Raw genomic sequence first — 14,021 nt, 5'->3', positions numbered from 1 at the left:
ATCCTCTAAAAGTGTAACTAAATTCTAAAATCAAAATTCAACCAACCTCATGTCAAAATCAAAAAACATAAACTATTATTACTTGAAATTCTCACCAGATATTCTCTCAACCAAAAAAATGGCTCCTATTATTAAACCATATAATATTATATATAAATAAATACTCCTAAGTTTTTTAAATCACTTTATTTTATTGTGACCATTATTTATAGGTTCACTTTCTTTAATTTTCTCTTCACTCCTAAAAAGTACTAAGTTTTTTTTTAGGAGGGAAGTGACAAGACAATGAAGAATGAGAGACAACAACAACATCATAGAGCTTCTAAAATTCCCAGATTTAAACATCATTGTCACATTTTTCTCTTCATTTTGTTCACTCTTTTTTCCATAACACAATCTTTTGATTATGCTGATGCACTTTCAAAAAGTCTTCTTTACTTTGAAGCACAACGTTCAGGGAGGTTACCATACAACCAACGTGTGAATTGGCGTCATCATTCTGGTCTTACAGATGGTTTAGAACAAGGGGTGGGATCAAAATCATAACTTTTTTCACTTTCTTGATTTTGATGGATTATGATTGTTTTTGTATAGTTTAAAGTTGAGATTTTTATTTTTGGGTTTGTGTTTTTTTAGGTTGATTTGGTTGGAGGGTACTATGATGCAGGTGATCATGTGAAATTTGGTTTACCAATGGCATTTACTGTCACAATGTTGTCATGGAGTGTTATTGAGTTTAGGCAAGAAATTGTTGAAGCTGGTGAACTTGGTCATGTAATGGAAGCAATTAAATGGGGAACTGATTATTTCATCAAAGCTCATACTAGCCCAAATGTGTTGTGGGCAGAGGTATATTAAAGTCTTTTTTGAATTGATTTATTTGAGTATTCAGTGTAATTATATCTGTTGGTGTCCTGTTGGTGTCGGACACGTGTCCGACACCTGTTCGACACTGAGACATGCCTAATGCGAGGAGTGACCGTGTTTCATGTGAGATTTTTTTATAAAAGTTATGGTAAACAGCTAGTAACATGTTCATAAGCTGTTTTTTCAGCTTATTTTCAATTTTTTTAAACTTTCTAGTTAGTGTGATGATTAATGGATTCAAGAAACAAAATCCTGAAATTAAGGTTTTTTACTTAGGTGGGTGATGGAGACACAGACCATTATTGTTGGCAACGTCCAGAGGACATGACAACTTCTAGACAAGCTTTTAAGATAGATGAGAAGAATCCAGGTTCAGATCTGGCTGGAGAAACTGCTGCAGCTATGGCAGCTGCTTCCATTGTGTTTAGGAAAACAAATCCACATTACTCTCAACTACTTTTGCACCATGCTCAGCAGGTAGTAGTAACCTCTAAATTGTGCTTTACTCACTATAGTGGTACTAGTGTTTGGTTTGGTGGGTTATTTTAAAATATGAATAATTAATTATGTTTTGGAGCTAGTTTGCTTTACCCTCTTCATTTTTTAAGCACATTTAACTTTAAGAGACAAGTGTTAAAGTATGTAAAATAAGGGTAAGATTGTAAATAGCTGTTTTGGTCTTTGATTGAGTGAGTTTTTTTTTTTTTTGACAAATTTGATTGAGTGAGTTGTTGTTGCATAGTCACATAATGTATCAAAATTACAGAAATATTTTGATTGTTTAAACATGTTTTTTTGTCAGTTAGTTTGATCTTATAATATGTTTCGTCAGTCAGTTTGGTTCATGCGATTACTAACCGAAGAGACTCGTCAATCTTTTTGTGAATTTGATATGTTTATGAACTATAGACTGTCTCATACATTTAAAGACCAAAATGATTGTTTAGTCACAAGATAATGTTCCTAATTAGTGTGAATGCAAAATTTTCTTTTACCAAAACTACTATACTGTCAATTTATAGGCAAATAGTGGGGTATGAATTGGAAGTAGTTTCAACTGCCAATTAAGTAAAAATATTAGTACTAGTATAATTAGTTGTGTTTATATTTTTATAGTAATTGAAAACAATATTGATTTAATTAGTTAGTTGTATATGTGTACTATTGTGCAGTTATTTGAGTTTGGGGACAAGTATAGAGGAAAATATGATGGTAGTGTTGGAGTAGTGAAGAGCTACTATGCGTCGGTGAGTGGATACATGGATGAGTTATTGTGGGGAGCTATGTGGTTGTACAAAGCCACCGACAAACAAGAATATTTTGACTACATTATTTCTAATGCTCATACATTTGGTGGTATTGGTTGGTCCATAACAGAATTCAGCTGGGATGTTAAGTATGCTGGTCTTCAAGTTTTAGCATCAAAGGTAGTAAAATACAAACAAAACAAAAGGGTTTCCTTTAATCACTCTTTTTTGTCTCATTTCACGTTCCTCTAGGTTGGCTTAATTCAAACATGTCAATTTTATAGGTCCATGCTGCTTTTTTGCTTTTATTTGAAACATTTTAGTATTTTATTTGTGTTGGTTTTCCTTTTTCAATGGCTTATTTCTCGCTGGCATTGCCTGCATATTGCTTTACTAACATGAAGTCAAAAATAAAATGATGGGTTTGAGACTTAATTTGGTTTGTTCCTTTTACTTTAGTTTCAAAAGTTATTTATCATTTGATTTGATTTGATGGAGCAATATCTAAGGGATATTGTTAATAGGAGTTGAAAATTTTGAAAAGTATACTCAAGAACATTTGCATGTGCAATTGATACAGTCTATCACAGTTCAATTAAAGTGGTCTAGCTATATGGTTGTGCCAAATGTTGAAATTTCAATGGTTGCAACAATGCCTCCATAAGAATAGACTATAGCTAATATCAAATTAAGAAACAACAAAATCTTAATTGAAATTATCATCTTAAATTTTTAATTTGATTGTATCTATTTTATAAATACTCAGCATGCATGTATAGATTTCACAAGCATTGACTGTCAAAATGGTAATAATGGATGCCACTGGTTGCTTATCTGATAGATATAGTATGGCTCAACTCTCAACCCTTCAACTCATCATGAGGCAAGCTATTACTATGATGTGTACCCCACATTAAGGGAAAATACACTTGTGTTTTCTTCAGGGTTTGCAATAAATCAGTTGGACCATTGTAAAACTGCTAGAGCACATTTTGGTTACTTGGAGTAACACTATTTTCCTTACTTACCAATGACTATTCTATCTGATTGATAGTGGATGGAAACGTGTGATGTAACACATTGTTCACATGCCTTGCCCTTGATCCATTTGTTATTTTGTTAGGATAATGGGCCTTTAATTTGGGCTTTAAGAAATGCTTTAAAATGGGCCATTTGGTTTTGTTAAGGGAGGAGCTTTTTCCACTCCCAAAGTTACTTCAAAATCAAAAGTACACATCCTAAAAAAGCATAGTTTTCCGGTCACTATTATAAGCAAAAAACCATTTTTTATGTTCATTGAATAACTGGTGTATCAGGTTTAAAATATATAATAGATACATAATTATCAATGAACTTAACAAGTTATTTTTTTGTTTATAATAAAGACCCGAGGGAGTAACTAACGACCAAACTGGTCCTTAATTTACTAATCACTGAAGATTTTCTATTTTTATTTTAAATTGTAATTGATATGCTACTTATGGTAGAGTAGAGTTGTCTTATAAAGTGATTGTGATCTAAATACAATGGTAACTTTTGCAGTTTTTGATGGATGCAAAACACAAGAAGCATGCTGATTTACTAGAACAGTACAAATCAAAAGCAGAGTACTATATATGTTCATGTCTCAACAAAAACAATGGCAGCAGCAATGTGGAAAGAACACCAGCTGGATTACTCTATGTAAGACAGTGGAACAACATGCAATATGTTTCAACAGCAGCATTTCTACTCACAGTTTACTCTGACTTTCTCCAAACTGAAAATCAAAAGATCAATTGCCAAGATGGGATTGTGGGCCATGATGAAATTCTCAATTTTGCCAAGTCACAAGTTGATTACATTTTGGGCCAAAATCCACTTAACATGAGTTACTTAGTGGGATATGGGCCTAAGTACCCTAAAAGGGTGCATCATAGAGGTGCATCCATTGTATCATACAGAGAAAATAAAGGGTTCATAGGGTGCACACAAGGATATGATAATTGGTATGGTGTCCAAGAACCAAATCCTAATATTTTGGTTGGAGCTTTGGTTGGAGGACCTGATAATCAAGACAATTTTGAGGATCAAAGGAACAATTATGTGCAAACTGAGGCTTGCACTTATAATACTGCACCATTAGTTGGAGTTTTTGCAAAATTCTTGCAAATAGGGAATAGAAGGTTGGTTCATGATTCTGATTCACTTTTAGTTGCTTCCTTTTAAATACTTATATATATATAGTCAAAGCACAATAGTATATTATTGTCAAAAGTCAATTAAATTCTTCAGTTTTCCCCCTATTTTATGAGTGATATTTTAGCTTAAAGAATGTATTTTTTTCTTAAACAAATTTTTATAAATTTGTTAATATTATAGTGGCAAAAGATTGAATGTGTGTCAAATTTTTGAGTTGTTAATTCTTAAATACATGCAAAACATCAAAATGTATTTAGTCCAAATTTACACCAAATACATTTTGACTTTTGGTTATATTTTAAACTAGAGATATTATCTGTGAAAACACTCAATGGTCATTGGATCATGATACAAATCTAAATGCATCCGGGGCCAACGACTCTACAACTATTGTGCATATGGATCCTAAAGCTAATTTCATTAAAATCCTCAATGTCCTATCCAATAGATATTACAATCAAATCAATTGATGATATTTTTCATGCGAACTAAAGGGTTAAAGCCCAAAAGTTATTTACCATCAACATTATTTTCCCTTTCTTTTTACCGGAAATGAGGATGATGAACATAAATTAAGAATTCAAATTTCAAAGTTTTGTGCGCTAAATTTGAAAGGGAGATTAAATGACTTATAACTACTTGACCATTTCATTTAAGACAAAGATTTCTGGACGGTCAATATTGGAATAAGGATACAACACCCTCCATAAAGACTACAATGACCTTAGGCGCGCCCCTACAAGGCGCAGCCTCAAGAGAGCTTCTAGAAGCATGTAGAGCGCTACATGCGTGACTAAGTTACTTGAGGTCTAAGTCACGGAAATACAAGCCCAAAGAAGGCTACTAATACCAGCATTCTCAAGACATGACCTAAACATATTAAACCCTAATTTTATAGATTGTATTCACTGCAAGTACAACTTCCATTCATCCTGTATCTATATTATTGATTTCATTATGCTCAAATTGGTGAGAAAAAAGTGAGGTATTGGATATATGCACCTGTTTCATTCAAAAAAATTTGAATGTTAAATTATTTTTTATTTTGACAAACTTTTAAATTTTTGAATTTTCACTAAACTTGTTTTCTTTTATTCTTAAAAGTATAAAAAAAGTAAATGATTTTACTCTTTGATAAGAACTAAAAGCTTACTATTTTTATTATTATTGAAACACTTTTTTGAATTGGCTGACCTTTGAGGATCACTATAGTCAAGTACGTGATAAATTCAAGTGGAAAACACTTTTTTTTTTTTTGTTCTTTCTCGTAAACAAATTTCCAAAATAAAAGGCACATGCAACACGTTTCCCTATTAACTAGTGAGAAAACAAACTTTTGATTCAAAAAATGAGTGAAAAATAACAGTGCATATGAACTTTAATTGGAGTTAGAAAAAATAGGGATTCTGTTTATTGAATTGAGTGAGTCAAGATTCAATTAGTTACATAAATGGATACAAGGATTCTCTTATCAGTACTTTATATTGAGAGAGATTTCATTGAGCATGAAACAATTCATATCAATTTTAATTTTAGTTAAATAAATGGATGTAATTTTTGAAGTGCAAAGAGGAAGACCATTCTCAATTGAAGTAGGCTTCTTCGACACAATTTTGGAAATCAAAGAAAAAATTCAAAAGTATCAAGGAATTCCAATCTCCAAACAAACCTTAATCTTCAATGGCCAAATTCTCCCAGAAGATGGTGACATTTGGAAATGCGCAATTTTTCAAAACTCGCGCATTCATCTCATAGTCACCGCCTCAGAATCCGATCATCATAAACAGCCGATTGAAGACACCAAATTGCACCTCAACATCAAAACTCCTTCATCCAAACCCTACTTTCCTATTGAAATCTATAAAAACGACACCGTTTTAAAGCTTAAAGAGAAAATTCACGACATTGACCAAAATAACGTTCCATTGAACCAACTCATGTTGCATGCAGCCGATACCGAATTGCATGACAATCAATTGATACGTGATTGTGATGTTTCGGATAAAAGTGAAATCGAGGTGAGTTTTAAGCCACCAGCGGGGCCAGCGGTTTCACCAACAATGGTTGGTGGTGGAGGTTCAAAGAAGTTGAAGTTTATGGTTTTATCAAAGAGTGGAACAAAGAAAATTCCTGTGGAGATGAATGCTACTGATAATGTTGGAGAATTGAGGAAAGAGCTTCAAAAGATGAATCAAAGGCTTCAATTTCATCTTCCACAAGAAGGTTATTTTTTCATCTTTAAGCAAAATGTTATGGATGATGAGAAATCTTTTCGATGGCACCATGTTTGTCAAGGTGACACCATTGAAATCTTTAATGGAAGTGTCACCGGTGGATCATGAAAATGTTTTGTTCTTAGTTTTTGTTGGTTTTAATTTAGCTTAGTGCACTTTGAATTCTTAATAAGTTATTAATTAATTAAGAATTTTTGTTTTCTTTATTTATCTTGGAATGTATGTGTGTTAGTGTGAAACATCATAGTGTTGCTGCAAAATATATGACATGTATATTGTTACACAATTCAAACCAAAATTAACTTTGCAACGTAGTGGGTTATATATTGGTAATATCTTTTAAAAACAAAAGCTAATTTTATGGATGATTTACTGAAACTATTTATATTAAAATGTGCGAGAGAATTGTTACAACAACTTTCGTAATTTACAAAATTTCATAAATTATTTCTTGATATTATATATATTGAAAATATGTTAACTATATATTTTTAGTCCTTATAAAATGACAACTTTTGTTTTATTGTTGCTATAAAATATTATTTCTTAGACTTTTAGCTCTACTTTTCCGTTTGGATTGAGCTTATGAAAAATAATTTATGCAAATAAATAAGTTTTTATTTTAATTTATAAGTTTTTATTAACGAAAATCATATCTTTTCGTAAAATACCTTAACAAACTTATAAATAATACATAAAAGTTTATTTATTTGCATAAACTGTTTTATATAAGCTCTAAAATAAGCTAATCCAAACGAGTCTGCATGTGGTTTGATAAATGCTTAAATTATACCAGTCGTTTACATTTATAAAAATTGTTTCTTGCTCACACACTTCCATTCAAATCAACACTATTCATCAGCATCCAATTTATAGGACACTATTAAAATCAACACTCAATCGTTTGTGCGAAATTTCCCAAACTTCAATTCTTCAACTCCTTTTCTTGTGTATCCATCTATTTCATTATAACAATGTCAAATAAAGATCTTCCTATTTTTGTACACTGATTTTGTACATCTTTATTTGTAATAGAAAAAATCAACTAAGTGTTCGTTTCTATTATAGATAGATCGATAGATAATTGCTTGAAACCCCAATCATAAGTGTCCGTTTTTCTAGGTCTGACCTGGCCTATTTAAAAGCCTCGACTGGTCTGAAAGTCTACTTACAGACCTACTTCACATTAAGGTCATCAAATAGTTCATTTGGCCTACTAAATAGGTTAAACATGTCTTATAGCCTACTTAAAAGCCTATTTCACTACAAGTAAATTTCAACTAGATTAAAGCCTACATAAAAGCCTATAGCAACAAAGCCTATTAAGGGACTAATAGATAGAGAAAAAGATGTTTATATTTTAAATATATGCAATTATTTTAATATAAAAAAAATAATAAATAAGTATTAATAGGCCGGCCTATTAGACTTAACATCTTTTTTTGAAGCCTAAGCTTGACCTATTTAACTAAACAGACTTTCCAAAAAGCCTAAGCCTAGTTCTATCTACTAAACAGTTCAGGCCAGGCTAAGCCAAAACAGGTCAGGCCGTAGACCCCTGTAGGTCGACCTGGCCTATTCCTAACCCTACCACCAACCTTAATTGTCATCACTGAAGACTCCAAGACATAATTACTACTCCATGTACAAGTGTGGACCAACGAAAAAGAAAGAAGGCAATTCATCAAACATAACAAAGCTACTAACAAATTACAATTTCAAAGGCCTAATACATCATCATTAGTAGAGAACAAGCGGAGACCGCTCTTTCTAAACAATCAATGTCAGTATATTAATTATCATTAACTTGTGAGTATTTACGGAAGGTGATAATCGAATCCGAAACCACACCCTTATCGGTTCATCTATTAACTCTCGGAGACCATCCTTTTACCTACCCAAGAACCATTCTGATTCTCCACAATCACAAAACATTAGTCATTTCTTATGACTCAAATATTCCAAATCACCAAATTCAATATTAACGTCAAAATCACTCAATGCCCAAAACATGGGATGCCTTTGATGGTGCTTCCAACTGTGCGATATAGCGACCCCATTGGGATTCACCATTGAGGTTATTGATTTGTGGAGCAAAATTTAAGCCCCCATTTGTCATAAGCACTGGATTGGATAAGCCTCCATCAACTACTAATTAATGATAGCCACATTCATATTTAGTGTGTGGTGCAAGCACTTCTGAAATGCAAAACTACCATATTTAGTGTGTGGTTCAATTGTATCACGAATAGTATTACATCTGTGAAAAAAATATGTGCAAAACAAAAAACAACGGTTGCATATACTCCATCCCACAATATTTGTTGCATTTGATTATTTCACTTATATTAAAATGAAGATAATGAATAAAAGAGAATAGTCATTTTACTAATTTATCCATATAAATTATTGGCGTGTTCTCATCACAAAAAATGTAAAGAGTAATAACTTAGGAGTGGTGTAAATTGTATTAATTTAAAGGTACAATTAAAAAATATCAAATAAACAAAAGTGACAATTTTTTGGGACAATCTTCTTCTTTTACAAATATGACAATTATTATGGGATAGAAATAGGAGTATATCACATTGGACCACAATGCTATGTCTAGCAAACGTGCTTGACGGGTTGGGAGAAGAAACAAAAAAAAGGTACACAAACGTAATGAAAGGGGCACTTCTCAGTATCAAAGCACATACCAACCATAGTTTTACCTCAACTTCAATGAGAATCATGGTTACATTATTCAGTGCTACCATACTTACTCTAATCTTATTGCTTAATTTCCACATCCCACAAACAAAATCTCAGCAAGAATATCTAGACAACCATCAACTAGATTGTGATGACCCTTCCAAATCTACATATGGTAATATCTGCAACAGCATCAACTCCTGTCAATCTTACCTCACCTTCAAATCAAGCCCTCCTCATTACAACACTCCAGCCACCATAGCTTATCTCTTGAACTCAACAGTCCCTCTAATTGCCAATGCCAACAACATCTCATATGTTGATCCTATTCCGACGGACACCATGATTACTGTACCAGTTAACTGTTATTGCTCCGGTCACTACTACCAGCATAATTCCTCATACACATTGAAGACTGAGGATGAAAACTACTTCACTCTTGCCAATAACACCTATGAGTCACTCACAACATGTCAGGCTCTTGATGCTCAGAATATATATGGACTCACAAACCTCACTGCAGGGCTCAATATGCATGTTCCACTCAGGTGTGCTTGTCCTACCTCCAAGCAAATTGAAAATGGATTCAAGTATATTCTTACATACCTGGTCTCCGAAGGAGAATATCCTGAACTTATTGCTGAGATTTTTGGGGTTGATTCACAGAGCGTCTTGGATGCAAACAAGCTTATTGAGGATCAAGTTATCTTCTACTTCACTCCATTGATGGTGCCTCTAAAAGACAAGCCACCTACCAAGATACAAAGGACACTACCGCCACCATCAACACCACTGTCAAAACCTCATGTGGAAAATCTAGCTAGGAATAAAGATTCAAGCTCTTCTAAGAAATGGGTGGTTGTTGGAATTGCTGTTGGAGCTGCATTCCTGCTTCTTATCTTTTTTGTGTTGTTATTCTGCTTTTGTCAGCAGCATAAGAACAAAAAAAAATTGTCTTCTGCAGCTACCAAAACCACCACTGAGGAAGTCTCAAATACCAACACAAGTATAACCAACCCCTCCTTTTCTCTGTGTTCCGAAGGGCTTCGTTATGCTTTTGAGTCTTTGACAGTGTATGAATTTGAGGAGCTGCATAAAGCAACGAGCTTTTTCAGTGAAGCTAACAGGATAAGGGGTTCTTCAGCTTACCGAGCAAGCTTGAAGGGTGATGATGCTGCAGTTAAGGTTCTCAAAGGCGATGTCTCTGTGGAGATCAATATTCTAAGGAGAATCAACCATGCCAACATAACAAGGATCTCTGGGCTCAGTGTACACAAAGGAAGCACATATCTTGTTTATGAGTTTGCCGAAAATGGTTCTCTTGATGATTGGATTCACTTTAGCAAGTGCATAAACTCTGTGGCTCTGACTTGGAAGCAAAGAGTTCAGATTGCTCAGGATGTGGCGGATGCTTTGAATTACCTTCACAACTATGTCAACCCTCCACATATCCACAAGAATTTGAAAAGTGACAATGTGCTTTTGGATGGAAATTTTAGAGGTAAACTTTGTAACTTTGGATTAGCAAGAGTGGTAGATGATTACGATTTTGGTGAAGAGGGGTTCCAATTTACAAGGCATGTTGTTGGCACTCATGGTTACATGCCACCTGAGTATATCGAGAACGGTTTGGTTAGTCCAAAGATGGATGTTTTTGCTTTTGGTGTTGTGATGTTGGAGCTTCTTTCGGGAAGAGAAGCAATTGTTGGTGACAAAAATGGAGGAGAGAAGCGGCTATCAGCTGTCGTGAGTGAAGTACTTGAAGGCGATAATGTGAGGGAGAAACTTCATGCTTTCATGGATCCAACTTTGAGGGGTGAATACCCATTGAATATGGGATATTCCATGGCAGAGATTGCCAAACGCTGTGTTGCCAATTACCACAATTTGCGTCCAAACGTTTCTGAAGTTTTGGTTATACTGTCTAAGATTCAATCCTCTTCAGTAAATCGGGATCCATCTGATGTGATGGAGAAAACTTTTGACCAAATTTCAGATTGGAAAATATAATAACAAAGACTCCAGTAGTAACTAGCTCCATTCAAATCTGTCTTCCATAATAAATAGCAGGTTGCTCTAGTTAACTCCGGATCTCTTGAAGCAGATATTTTTAAATCTGTTATTATAAGACTTTTCAATAAAGGTTTCAGAATTCCACAAGCTCAAATCAAACATGAAAACTATTGTTAGCACAAACACATCATTGCTTATTTGCATATTCTAACATATTACTCATCATATTCCGTTACTTTCCCTTCTCTTTCTTACATATCTCACTAACCAAAACAATATTTATCCCAGCAACAGCATAGTTCTACAGGTCAACTTTTACTTCAATGAGTCAAAATTTAGTCTAAAAGAACTATGAAATTATAGGGGAAAACTAGTGATTTTTAGGCTAATGAAGCATACACACTACATTCAACTATTTTTTTATGATCATTAATTATTTGCTCGGACTGAAAAGCTAAAGGTTGATACTCTAAACTTAACATCATAGTTTCAAGCACGATTTGTGTCGATAATTTCTCATTGATCCACACAATGAAATGTCCGCATAACTACTATCATGTAAAAAATGATTCAACAACATGCTAGCTAGATTTCATTTTCTACTAATTCAAAATCATGATAGTCAATACACAAATTTGATCTGATTCGAAGACATACATAAATTTCGTCAACCAAATTCAATTTAGTGCCTGACCCTAGTAAAGTGTTCGTTATCTGAAAATCGAGGAACTACAACAGATACACCACGGGCTCTTGAGTTCAACATTTATCCTCAATGGTCTATCTAACAGTGCCTGCAAAGAAAACAGCACCATTATCAAAAGGAACAAACTTCCATAGGCAATAATAAAATAAAATATACTATTAATGTCTAACCTTTCTGTCCATTGCATCTTTTGCAGATTTTGCATCATCTTCATTTGAAAAGATAACAAATCCAAAGCCTCCAACCCTGCCACTATCTTTAACATGCACTATCCTCACTGCAGCAACTAAAAAAAAAGACCCCATTAATTAGGCCATATGGTTGAGCCAATAATTGAATAAAACATAACTAACAAAACTACTTGTAATTTTGTTATGGCCAAATATCATCCTGAGTCCTTTAAGATAGATGTTTATAACAAGTGAGTATTAAGTTTTTTTTTTACAAATTGATCATTTAAGTTAGAAAATATATGCACCATGATCCTATTTTCATCAAACTCTGTTAAAAAGTGTTTATTTGGACATTTAATGTTAAGTAGGTATGTCCAAATTCAACACTCTCAAGAGTTCATAGATGTATTATTCAGTCTTAATTGATCGATTACTTGATTTATAATATTGTTGAAGAAATATTTATCCGTAAAATTAAGTTTGAATTCAAAAACAAGATGAAAATGTGAGTAATAATCATGTTTGATGAAATAAGTACTATTGGACCTACCAACTCAATGTTAAATGGTCTATAAGTAATTTTTAAAGAAGTTGGCTGAAAAAAATGAGTAACAATGTAAATACTATCAATTTGTAACAAACAAAAACTTGAAATAAATTTATAACAAAAAAAAAAAACTTAAACTAACTTGTTATAGTAACTTATAAACATCTAACTACAGTAGGAATTTGTTTTTTTTTTTTTTTAACAAAAGAAGCTATGAAGAGAACAGACACAAAAATATAGACCCGGTACTAACATGTCGATACCTGATATTATTTTAGGAAATAACAAAATTGAATGTAACAACATGTGTTTGTGGTGTAGATGTTGACACCGAAGGTGGACACGATTTTAATGAAAAGTGTACATACAAATATAAGAAGTGAGTTAGGCATAACGTCAAACATGTAGAAAGCATGAAATGAGAAACACCTTGAGTGACGTGTCCGAAGAGAAAACATCTTTGAGGGATTTTTCATTCACATACCATGATTATCCTCCAACGAAGAGCTTGTTAGAGGAAGCTGATGATTGTGAAGAAATCGGAATTGAGAATGAGAAGAATGATGTAGCTGCTGCTTCTTTGAGAAACAATGATGTCAAGTAAATAGTCAATTTTCCCTGTAAGTTTCATCAATTACCTTTTGAAATTAACAAAACTTTAATTACCCTCTGAAATTTCACAAAGTTAGTCAATTTACCCCTCCGTCAAATTTCTCTGTTAGTGAATATGACGTTTTGCAAATACTCCCTGAAGTTTTGCACTTATGTGCAAAATGCCCCTCAAACTTAAAAATTTATATTATTTTTTTTAAAAAATAAACAATTAATAGTTAAATATTAAAACTAACTATTATTTTTTGAATTTGGGAAAACTACGTGCATAAATACATCAAAATAGGCTCCAAAATGGGGGAAAATATGTATTTTTTAAAGTGATAATAATGAGATGATTTGTGGATTAATATTGGGGGTTGTGTAGTTTAAATAGTTTGAGCAAATTGTTGAAGGAGTTGGAGGAGTTAAAAGACTAAGATGGTGAAGAAGAAAATATAAATTTAAATTTGATTATTAATTTGTTTATAAACCTCTAAAAATAATAATTTGTCTATTAGAAATAATCATTATTGTCACTTTAAAAATACACATTTTTCCCTATTTTGATGTATATATGTATGTAGTTTTTCCAAACTCCAAAATTAATAGTTAGCTTTAATATTTAACTATTAATTGTTTGTTTTTAAGAAAAAAATAATATAAATCTTTAAGTTTGGGGGACATTTTGCACATAAGTGCAAAACTTCAGGGGGGTATTTGCAAAACATCATGTTCACTAACAGAAAAATTTGACGGAGGGGGTAA

The 14,021-nt window shown here is 32.9% G+C and overlaps 3 protein-coding genes and 1 long non-coding RNA gene across 4 annotated transcripts; 3 read left to right on the top strand and 1 right to left on the bottom strand.

Moving 5' to 3' along the window:
• The first annotated feature begins 182 nt into the window (after positions 1–182).
• Positions 183–4,428, top strand: LOC11442200 (endoglucanase 11). The gene is made up of 5 exons (XM_003601342.4): positions 183–528; positions 637–849; positions 1,144–1,344; positions 2,040–2,294; positions 3,657–4,428. The coding sequence occupies exons 1-5, from the start codon at positions 286–288 to the stop codon at positions 4,320–4,322; spliced, it is 1,578 nt and encodes a 525-aa protein (XP_003601390.1). The 5' UTR covers positions 183–285; the 3' UTR covers positions 4,323–4,428.
• Positions 4,429–5,628: 1,200 nt separating this feature from the next.
• LOC11432700 (ubiquitin domain-containing protein 7SL RNA1) lies at positions 5,629–6,780 on the top strand. The gene has a single exon (XM_003601341.4). It carries the CDS (start codon positions 5,840–5,842, stop codon positions 6,635–6,637), a length of 798 nt encoding a protein of 265 aa, XP_003601389.1. The 5' UTR covers positions 5,629–5,839; the 3' UTR covers positions 6,638–6,780.
• A 2,346-nt stretch (positions 6,781–9,126) lies between these two features.
• Positions 9,127–11,390, top strand: LOC11429042 (protein LYK5). The gene has a single exon (XM_003601340.4). The coding sequence runs from the start codon at positions 9,128–9,130 to the stop codon at positions 11,231–11,233; it is 2,106 nt and encodes a 701-aa protein (XP_003601388.3). The 5' UTR covers position 9,127; the 3' UTR covers positions 11,234–11,390.
• A 214-nt stretch (positions 11,391–11,604) lies between these two features.
• On the bottom strand, positions 11,605–13,275 carry LOC120579418 (uncharacterized). The gene is made up of 3 exons (XR_005645214.1): positions 13,092–13,275; positions 12,113–12,228; positions 11,605–12,030 (listed from the first exon to the last, which is right to left on the bottom strand). It is a non-coding gene; the product is annotated as an uncharacterized lncRNA (long non-coding RNA).
• Positions 13,276–14,021: the final 746 nt, after the last annotated feature.

The sequence above is a fragment of the Medicago truncatula genome, chromosome 3 (genome assembly GCF_003473485.1).
Source record: "Medicago truncatula cultivar Jemalong A17 chromosome 3, MtrunA17r5.0-ANR, whole genome shotgun sequence".
NCBI lineage: Eukaryota > Viridiplantae > Streptophyta > Magnoliopsida > Fabales > Fabaceae > Medicago > Medicago truncatula.
The sequence above is the reverse complement of the archived record's forward strand: the minus strand, read 5'-3'. Positions and strand labels throughout refer to the sequence as shown.

What these genes read in the sequence shown, in the direction of transcription:
- LOC11442200 (XM_003601342.4), top strand. Translation starts at nt 286, where the DNA reads ATGAAGAATGAGAGACAACAACAACATCATAGAGCTTCTAAAATTCCC. An exon ending in CAGATGGTTTAGAACAAGGG is followed by an intron (nt 529 to 636) that starts GTGGGATCAAAA and finishes GTGTTTTTTTAG; the next exon opens with GTTGATTTGGTTGGAGGGTA. An exon ending in TTTTGCACCATGCTCAGCAG is followed by an intron (nt 1,345 to 2,039) that starts GTAGTAGTAACC and finishes ACTATTGTGCAG; the next exon opens with TTATTTGAGTTTGGGGACAA.
- LOC11432700 (XM_003601341.4), top strand. Translation starts at nt 5,840, where the DNA reads ATGGATGTAATTTTTGAAGTGCAAAGAGGAAGACCATTCTCAATTGAA.
- LOC11429042 (XM_003601340.4), top strand. Translation starts at nt 9,128, where the DNA reads ATGCTATGTCTAGCAAACGTGCTTGACGGGTTGGGAGAAGAAACAAAA.